Genomic DNA, 10,007 nt, shown 5'->3' with positions numbered 1-10,007 from the left:
GACTCTCCCACATCTAAAGCTGAGTATTCTCCACTCAGATATGTAGTATTCACCACAGTTCCTACAGAATCCTGTTCTCTTCTTATCCACTACCCTACCCTGCCTGCATTATATTCTCTCTGCTTCAGATTTCGACTTTTTCTCCTCTTTTTCTTTACAAATCAATCCCAGAGAGTGTATAGGTAGAGAGGATGTATCATTCAAACCATCAAAATGTCACATTGCCTCTTCAATTTGTGTTCTATATCCTTGTGCCACATCAGTGCCACTCAGACTCTGCCTTCCTATTATTGTTGAATTTATCCTTGTTGGTAGCTTATATATCATCATGTCTTTCCATACTGTCAATCTCAATACCTAATTTTGTCAGGAAGTGATGCTTGGACATGTGAGCAGAAGTGTGGCCCAAATTGCTGGCTGGCCAGCAAAAATTGTGACATTGTGACACTTGTGACTGGTAGCACTCTCATGTAAGAGATCTCTATTGAGGTGAAACAGGGTAATATAGATTCATGGACATGGTAGTAGCTGTATAGATAGTCCTACAAGTTAATGATATAGAGTGTTTACTCATACTGATATGAGTGCTCTCAGAGCTCTCAGAGCGTGGGTTCTGCTATCAAATCAGGGGTGGGAAAACACACCGGCTATATAGCAGATACCGGATTTCCTGATGCACATAATACCCAACCAAGCGACTCACTCAAAGCATTTGCACCTCCATTATTACAGAGAACATGGAAGACATAAGCGACACGGAACTAGAGGACGATCTCCAAGCACTGACGGTCACCGAACTTCACACATTCATGTTGTCCACGGCGGCGAGATACACGACGGAAGCCAAGTCAACGAAGACGAACCGCATTCACGCCATAATCGCGCGCAACCCGATAGAGGTCATACGTCCGCTACAGGAGAAAGGACACCAGGTTCGTCTTTCTAAGCTGTCCAAGCACAAGAAGAGGCTACGCGAGTATGAGGAGGAGAGGCGTATTCGGCGCCGTCTGGAGCCCCCACAGGTGGCGTACACTCATCCGAGCCCGTCCTATGACACGGCTCACTTCCTGGACTTACCATCCGAGGATGAGAGAAAGGCTTGTTTTCGAGAGTTCTATGAGGCCACGTCCAACGAGGCTGTTCAGTTGGCGACATGTGGCGTTTGTGCACGGTGGCTCATGAAGAGGAAGAGTCGCATCACAACCATTCCCTTGTCCGCTGTTCCCCATCCGGAGAGACTTAGACCAAAGTCGGAACTGGAGCACCCCGCGCAGGTCTTAACGCATGGGATGCTACTTGACTCGTCCGCCATCACCTCAGACGACGACGGGCGCCCATCCGAAGTCAATGTCTGTGGCGAGTGCTTGGATGGACTCAAGAAAGAGAACACCACGGCGCCACCTAAATATTCCCTTGCCAATAATCTCTGGATTGGAGAAATACCATGGGAGCTTCGCCGCCTGACCGTCCCGGAGCAGCTGCTCATCGCGCTCCTGTATCCTCGTGTCTTTGTCTTCAAGATGTGGCCCAAAAAGGCGGAGGGCATCAGGGCGGAGAACACTCAGCGGGGTATGCGAGGGACTGTTAGCACCTACGAACAGGACATACGAGGAATCGCCGCCATGACACAGGGAAAGCTCATGCCTCGGCCTCCCTCCATCCTCTCCTCCATAATCACTGTAACATTCATAGCGAAGGGCCGTCTCCCGAAATCTTGGCTCTACAACACATTCCGTGTTCGGCGTCATGCAGTGCGAGCTGCGCTGATCTGGCTGAAAACCAACAATACCAAGTATTACGGCGATATCGAGATCAGCGACACACACCTTCAGCAGCTTCCCGAGGATGGCGTACCGGAGGAGATCATCGCGAACGTCCACCAATCTGAGGACGTGGGGATAGTTGACCAGGAGAGCGAAGGGTATGTACCGAGGGAAGAGGAGGGACCGGACCACGGTGAGCGGTTTGTATGTGGACATTTATATATTGTCTCATGTCTTTCAGATGAGCCCCTTCCATTCCAACAGGATGGATACACATTTGTGTCTGACCCCGAAGGCGACGTTGATGGAGAAAGTGAATTTACTCCTCGCCACTCTGTTTCTATCATTTGACACGTTCTCACCGTATCGTTTATCGCCCAGCTCCCGATGTCATACCATTCCAAATCAATGGCGCAATCGATACAGATCAAACGAACGTGACGAACACAGAGACAATGCTCTACGGCCTTTCCAACCTGTGGAAAGAGGGGCAGGAAGGAGGCTACAGTGTTCGCTACAGTCGCCAACCAGCGAACGACTTTGGGCGCCCTCGGAAGGGCGAAACACGGCCATACAACCCGAACTCGGCAAACTTCTGGGAGAAGGCGTATCCAGGTCTCTTTCCTAATGGTCGCGGCGGCATCGAGGCAGATCGCGAAACACCGCTCTCCTTTATAGAGCAGGTTCGATGGGCCCTCGAGTATCACGACGGACGGTTCCGTCGCCACGAAAACTTTCCATTCCTAGCCTTTGGCATCGAGCAGCGCCGTCAGACACTCAACTCCGCACGGATCCAGATGAGACGGAAGGATTTCGACCGAGACGCACGTGTATTGTCTCGCATCACCCAAGACAGTCTACGAGAAGCAGTACGGCAGGAGGAACTCGGCCAGGCGATCGTAGACCCCGCCGTTCGCCTCCTTCGGCGTCACCTCCATGCAGCCGGAGCTCGTGTCCATGGCTCAGACGCATCCCGTTACCAGCTCCGTAGCAAGATCTGGTCGACGAGTGTGGCGATGGGCCCACCATCCGTCTGGATCACTATCAACCCGTCAGACCTCCATCACCCTATCGCTCAAGTATTCGCCGGCGAACAGATCGATCTCGACGCTTTTCTCGCCACGGAGGGCCCAGATAAGGATCGACGCGCTAACAACATCGCCCGGGATCCCTGGGCCGCGTCGAAATTCTTCCACTTCATCATCGACACCATTCTAACAACCCTCTTCCAGGTGAAGGTGACGGGAGGCCATCGTGTCGAAAGTGGCATGGGCATCCTCGGTCGAATCAGCGCGTACTTCGGAACCGACGAGACGCAGGGTCGTGGCGCACTTCACCTTCACATGCTCCTATACACCCAACACACACCGTCCCCTTCAGAACTTCACGAGCTACTCAAAACAGCGTCGTTCCGAGACAAGATCACCGAGTTCATTCGTGTGAACGTCCGAGCCTACATGCCTGGCCTCGAGTCCACGGAATCCGTCGCCGCCATTCCGAACGAGCGCGAGGTCGGGTACAGTAGACCGCCCCACCCGGATTCGGCCACGTACGACGATGATGTTCGCAACCTCGAGCTTCGCGTGGCCAGGAGCAAACAGGTCCACAACTGTGAGAGAAGACGGTGTCAGATCCCAGATCAGAACGGCATTTACATCTGCAAGCGCGGCGTTCCGTTCGAATGCTCACCGGAGGACTACGTGAAGGAGAACGGAGAATGGTGTCCCAAACGACTGTATGGACGCGTCAACGGCTGGAATCCCGCCATAACAGTCAACCTGATGTGCAATAACGACTGTAAGCTCATCACGAACGGCCACGACACGAAAAACCTCACCTGGTACATCACTGGTTATGCGGCAAAGAAACAAAGCAAGACGCACAACCTGTCGGCAGTCATGGCGAAGGGCCACGCCTATCACGTCGAGCGCAGCGATTACCGCGATACTCTTCAGGACGACCAGCGCAAGCTCATCCTGCGCGTTGTTCAGTCAGTGAACCGTCAACAGGAACTGGCAGGCCCCATGGTCATCGCGTATCTCATGGGATGGAAGGACACAAAGGAGTCTCACCATTACAGCCCGCTCTTTTGGTCGTCGTTTTCCGGTGCGCTGCTAACGGCGTTTCCCGATCTTCGCCGCCAACACGGGCCCCACAGGTAAGGTCGACCATAGCTTTCCGTCGAGTGCAGACGCTGACACCATACCAGGTCGAGTGGCGAAAGCGGAAATGAAGGCGTGAGAGGAGCAGACAGCGATATCAATCAGCTCCTCGGGCGCAATGTGAGTCGAACATGATTTCCTATTTTCAGACGAGGAAGGAACACTGAAGTACCGCCAAGGATCCACCAGAAGGAGGGACACAGGCTCCGGAGGATAATACACCTGTTCAAGAGGATGTGGACGGGGTGAGCGGCCCGCAACGCGCGAAAGACTAAGAAGTGGACTGACCGGGAGCACAATTCACAGGACAATGAAATGATCACCATCGGGGGCGACACTCGAGGCAAGATCTACGGCAAGTCTCAGGTCGTTGATTATCGCTGTCGGGGTCCCGGGCTCGCGTCATACAACCTCGTTCAGTTCATCGGCAGCACATACGACGCAGATTCACCACGGACGCCCCAAACAGCATCAGTGGACAACACAGAAACGCCCGTCGGAGAGGAATCGCGGGGAAGGCCTCCCAACGACCGAGTTTCATACACCGCGGACCATCCGAAACACGACAAACTTCTCCGCGTTCTGCGCACCGAAGGTCATAACAACCTCGTGAACTTCATCGGAGGGCACACCATTCCACGCAATGACGACCCGGACACACAAGAATACTACAGTGCCTGTATGCTCATCCTCCTTAAACCGTGGCACGATCTTTCGCGAGACCTGAAGGGGCCCAACGAAACATGGCAATCTGCATTCTCATCGTTCAAGGACAATGCGAACGCGTACACACGCCGTATGATCGATGGATTCCAATATTATCACGAGTGCGAATCAGCAGCGAAGGAGCGGCGAAACGAACGACGACAACGCGCAGATGCACATCGATCTGATGATGTTGCCATGGATGAAGACATAAATCCATCAGTAGAGGAACAGCCAATCACTCCCAAGCTGCTGGACGAGCTGCGCTCGGAGGAACGGTCGCCACGAGAGCAGCAACACGCGAGGTTGGCAATCCTTCACGCCCTCCAAGCCGGCGTCTTCGACGAGGAGAATAGAGACCAAAATCCTCCGCCCACACCCGCACAAGAGATCAGAGAGAACAGCCAGGGGATAACGTACTCGAATGCAACCATGCAGAACCAGCTTTCCCGATGGCGAGAGCAAATGGCAGATGATATCGACCGTCAAGACTTCGCGTCGCTTCCTCAGGACTTAGCCGTCGATGGAGAGGCAACCGTAGAGATTATGGACGGAGATGACGGCCCATCGGTGGAGATGCGCGAGGTGGAGATGTCAGAGGAGGCGTTGGCTCCGGCGGCCGTCGGCGAGTTGAAGGAAGATCAACGTCGTGCATATGATATTGTGGCGTGGCATCTGGACCAGACGTTAGCGGGAAAGGACCCACCACCTCTGCGTATGATCGTATCTGGGGAAGGCGGCACTGGCAAGTCGAAAGTCATCCAAACCATCACCAGTCGATTTGTCGAAACACGCGCAGCACGCCTCCTGATCAAGGGAGCATACACCGGTGTCGCAGCATCCCTCATCAGTGGCAAGACCACCCACGTCATAGGCGCTATTTCACAGCGTAAAGGCGCTATGAGCGACGAGTCCAAGGCCAAGCTGCAGAGAATCCTCCGACACGTCCGCTACCTCATCATTGACGAGTACTCCATGATCGGGAAAGCCTTCTTCGCGGCCCTATCCCGGAACATTGGCGTTGGCAAGCAACAACCAGGTGAACCGTCGTGCGACAGATCCTTCGGAGGGATTAGCGTCATCCTCTGTGGCGATCACCATCAATTCCCACCTGTTATCGGAGGCGAAAAGGAGGCGTTGTATTGGCCTTCGAACGCCACCTACGACAACACGGAATCACAGCTTGGCCGCGCGATATTCGAGGAGTTCAGAGAGGTCGTCATCCTGCGAGAGCAAATGCGGGTGTCAGACATAGTGTGGCGAGACTTCTTGCGCAACCTCCGGTTTGGACGAGTACAACCGGAGGATCTTACAATGCTCCGTGGCCAGCTCCTGACGAACGAGGGCTGCCCTCCAACGGACTTCACGACTGCTCCTTGGAAAAGTGCCGGACTCGTCACCCCGCGACACGCAGTCCGAATGAAGTGGAACGAACATGCGGTGCGACAACATTGCGACGAAACCAAGGCGCGACGCTTCATCGTTCGAGCTGACGACACGGTGAAGGATCGGCTAGGGAGGAGAGACCTCACGCTGCGAGAGAAGATAGATGTGCAGAGGAAGCGCCTCAATGCCACGAGAGGAGACGGGAGGAATCAACTGCCGGATGTTGTCGAAGTGGCGATCGGGATGAAAGTCATGGTCACCACGAACGTACAGACAGATCTGGACATCACCAACGGCGCAAGGGGCACCATTGTTCGCATCGTTCTGCACGAATCGGAACCCCCCATCGGCGAGCGAAAGGTCGTCCATCTGCAGCATCAACCCGCATATATCCTCGTGAAATTGGACCGCACACGGGCCACACGGCTAGCAGGCTTGGAAGACCAAGTAATCCCAATCGAGCCCATCGCGCGGTCTTTCGACATTCGAACGAAGGTAAAAGGCAAACTCACCACAAAGAGGGTCCAGCGCCGCCAACTGCCCATGTCCTCAGCATACGCATTCACCGACTATCGAGCACAAGGCCAGACCATCCCTTATGTGCTCATCGACATCGCCCAGCCTCCTTCGAACGGCCTGTCCCTGTTCAATTTATATGTGGCGTTGTCGAGGAGTTCGGGTAGGGAGACGATCAGGCTTTTACGCGACTTCAACGACGACCTATTCTTACAGGCCCATAAACCGCCAATCCTAGAGGAAGATGACCGTTTGGAGAAGATGGACAATAACACAAAAGAATGGTGGAAGAAGATGAGCAGAGGGCGAGTGGAATAGAGTAAAAAATTCCGCACCGGTAGCGTAAGCACCCGGGACGCAGCGGATAATGACGTAGTGTAAGAACACGAGTGGCATGATTTCAGCCTTTGCAGCATTTACACGACGTCATACGAGCGCCTACGCAGAACAAGAAAACATGAACGGAGACGTAGGCCCGTCGAGTGGATGAGTGAGAACGATTGCGGTCTGAAAGTGTGAAATTGCGACCGAAGTTAGACAGCCTCTGAAAACGTACCAAATATTTAACTAGCATGTTGGCACATGACACAGGAAACCCACACTAATGCCCCGCTCCGAGCGAAGGACAACACATGTGAACAATGCACCAAGAGAAGGCAAGTATATCATGGATCGGGCAGTGTATACATGTCGCAAAGGAGACCGCGAACAACGTGAATATGTGTCGACACGAGTAACCTGCGAACGATACAGAGGGAGTCGAAACTACGCAGAGTTAGTGATCGTAAAGGACACTCGCAGATTGATCTGCGTTGTGAAGTGTCAACGCGATCGCTGGTCGTGGGCGAGAGCTTCGCCACAACACTGACACGGCGCGTTCAATGTTATCGTCCGGGCGCAACGTTATGACGCAGTGACGCGGCATAGGAGCGAATACAGCCGTTTGCGCAGAAAGACAACCGGTTTGTCCTCTCGCTGAGTGGAAAAGATCGAAAAGAAGAGAAGATATCAACAAGTCGTTCACGTTCATGCATATGGATATCGAGTAACAAGGGGCATGTGCCACAATCTTATCAAAGCGAAGATGGAGAGATCAAATCTCCGGTGTTTGGTCATGTTTATTTCCGGGTCGATTCTGAGCAATTACGGGGGTAGGAAGGACCTTTCAAGCAAGGTAACTGCTTCTGAAAACGCCCGTTGTCCAAATGGGGAATGTGCTCGCGACGACCAAAGTGAACTCTTATTTCAAGACAGTACTCTGCACAGAACTCGTACTGCGATGTGACAATCGATCACTAGTCGCGCGTATTATTGGGCCTTTCGTCATCCACGAGAGTTCACGCGATACAAACAGAGGGTTCGCATCAGACTTGTCTTTTTGAAGACGCGCGGGTTCTCATGGATGCAGATTGAGACAATGCATGCATAGCATCACAGACCGACGGGCTTTGGCCTTACGTCCGACAGCATCTTCTTTCTCTTCTCCTCGGACCGTATGAGCCTGAGAGCAGTTGCAAAAATGAAAGAAGCTGGCCAAAAATCGATCGCGAGCTCACAGTGCAGTACATGGACTTCCCCATGAGCACGAAACGCGAACATTGAAAAATGATGTTTGACAGGCTAACCAAACCATGGAATCTCCAAGCTTGGAAACCTTTACCGCGTACCTCCTTCAGTTGATGACAGTGTTGTACGCGGAGGTCGTGAGCGTTGCGGAGCCTGGAATGAGCCACAATTTGTTAGCGTGGACTTGCCAAGGACAGACCGGTGGAGGAAGTACGGAGCGGAGAACAACGCACCAACAAAAGGTTCCGTCCCCGCCTGTAACTGCACCAAGAAGCTATCAGCCGGCACGCCCTGGTTCGCGGTCAAAAAAGTGAAGAAGGGCTTGAGGTCCTGGCTGAAAGAGGTGATCTCGGAAGGAGCGACAAAGGAGAGGACGGTCCAAGTCTCGACGGTGCCGCGGAAGAGGTTCCATATTACGCCATTGACGCTGTGATCAAGGTACTTGAGTCTGTGGCGGTGGCAAGAGCGTGTGAGAAAAGGGAGGAAAGGAAGACTCACTTAGCTGTGCCAATTTGCGAGCCAGCAGGTCCAGCGCTATTCACCGACACAAAGTACTCGTCAGGTCAATGTGTCACCCACACGAAAAATGTTGGTACTCACCCTCCGCGCGAACTCAACCAGACCATCACTTCGAAAGTCGAAGTACTTGACGAGCCCATCCCGGTGGCTGAGTTAGACAACCACATGTCGTAGGACACGTCAGCGACAAGGTCGGAGCTCGCAGTGGTGTAAGTCCAATCCCAGGTCGTAGGTATTGAGGCAACTATTCGAGAAGTCGAGCTTGTAAGCAGAGCCCGGACGGGATGAAGGAGGTAAAGAGATGTGATGTACTAGAAGTCAGGGATTTTCCGAGGCCTTGACGGAGATCGAGATTGGCATCTACATAAGGGGTGATCCGATGAGCATTGTCAATCAAGTCATAGCGAGGGTAAGGCGGACGGACAGCTTTTGACGTTGAAAGGTCCTCCTGCCCAGGTGTAGGTGGTATGCCATGTGATAGTCGTGCCACTCGTGGCAGTCACCTGCGACGTTTGAGAGCCTATATAGACGGACAGTAAGGACATACGTATGTGCAAGTCAACTCGTAAATGGATGCTGTCAAAATGCACGCACCACTCGTGGCAGCAGCTTCGCCCCAAAGGTTATTCTCCAATATGAAGACACTAGTAATCAGGCCGCTTTGAGTACCATCGCCGCTTCAGGTCAAGCACTATCACGGCACGCACCCACTAGCCTACATATTAGAGAAGGGTCCTTGAGCTGTGGCACAGTGATCAATCGTGAGACACCAGAAAAACCCACCTCGGACTCGGTGGCAAATTGTGCACTTAGCACAGCTCCGCGCTTGCTCAATGCCTTCGTCTCAATACCATCTTCGCTCTGGTCCCGGATCAGGGGAGAAGCAAAGGCCGAGGATACTGTGAGAACGAGGAGTAGGATGGATATCGTTCTTGTGAACATCTCTGGTGATGCCTCAGGGAGAGAAGGTCGGGAGTCGATGCAGTAGGGAGATGAAGGACTGATTTCCCTTGACAAAAGCTGTCGTCTCGGGATGCATCATATAGCATCGAGCAAAAGGAGCGGGAAAAGTTGTGCAGCGTGCAACACGTCTGTGAAGGGGCAGGCGGGCCGTCGAATAATATGAAAATGAATCAGAAGGGCGAGGACTCGAGGGAAAACGGTAACCAAATACTCACCAACATGTTTGCCCTCAGTGCTAACTCACAGAGGGGTAGTACCATTGCACATCGAAGACAAATGTACCCATGGTTGCCACCGTGATCGCTTGCTATAAGGACGCTCATGACGCCTAGCCGATTGCTGAAGACGAGCAATATGATCCACGAATGGCTTAACTCGCTTGTCGTTTGCATCCGTACTCCGAGGTTCCAGCCGCGCCGTGTAAGGT

At 53.1% G+C, this 10,007-nt stretch overlaps 2 protein-coding genes across 2 annotated transcripts; one reads left to right on the top strand and one right to left on the bottom strand.

Annotated features, from left to right (window-relative positions):
• Window positions 1-6,559: 6,559 nt before the first annotated feature.
• On the top strand, window positions 6,560-6,850 carry STEHIDRAFT_64972 (uncharacterized protein; the record flags this gene model as incomplete). The annotated part of the gene is made up of 2 exons (XM_007308281.1): window positions 6,560-6,695; window positions 6,771-6,850. 2 exons carry the CDS (start codon window positions 6,560-6,562, stop codon window positions 6,848-6,850), a joined length of 216 nt encoding a protein of 71 aa, XP_007308343.1.
• A 1,210-nt stretch (window positions 6,851-8,060) lies between these two features.
• STEHIDRAFT_171343 (glycoside hydrolase family 12 protein) lies at window positions 8,061-9,559 on the bottom strand (the record flags this gene model as incomplete). The annotated part of the gene is made up of 9 exons (XM_007308481.1): window positions 8,061-8,251; window positions 8,332-8,525; window positions 8,597-8,632; window positions 8,699-8,861; window positions 8,930-8,977; window positions 9,042-9,137; window positions 9,212-9,261; window positions 9,325-9,332; window positions 9,401-9,559. The coding sequence occupies 9 exons, from the start codon at window positions 9,557-9,559 to the stop codon at window positions 8,205-8,207; spliced, it is 801 nt and encodes a 266-aa protein (XP_007308543.1). The 3' UTR covers window positions 8,061-8,204.
• Between the last annotated feature and the right edge of the window lie 448 nt (window positions 9,560-10,007).

Source organism: Stereum hirsutum (assembly GCF_000264905.1).
Source record: "Stereum hirsutum FP-91666 SS1 unplaced genomic scaffold STEHIscaffold_15, whole genome shotgun sequence".
NCBI classification, from domain to species: domain Eukaryota; kingdom Fungi; phylum Basidiomycota; class Agaricomycetes; order Russulales; family Stereaceae; genus Stereum; species Stereum hirsutum.
The sequence above is the reverse complement of the archived record's forward strand: the minus strand, read 5'-3'. Positions and strand labels throughout refer to the sequence as shown.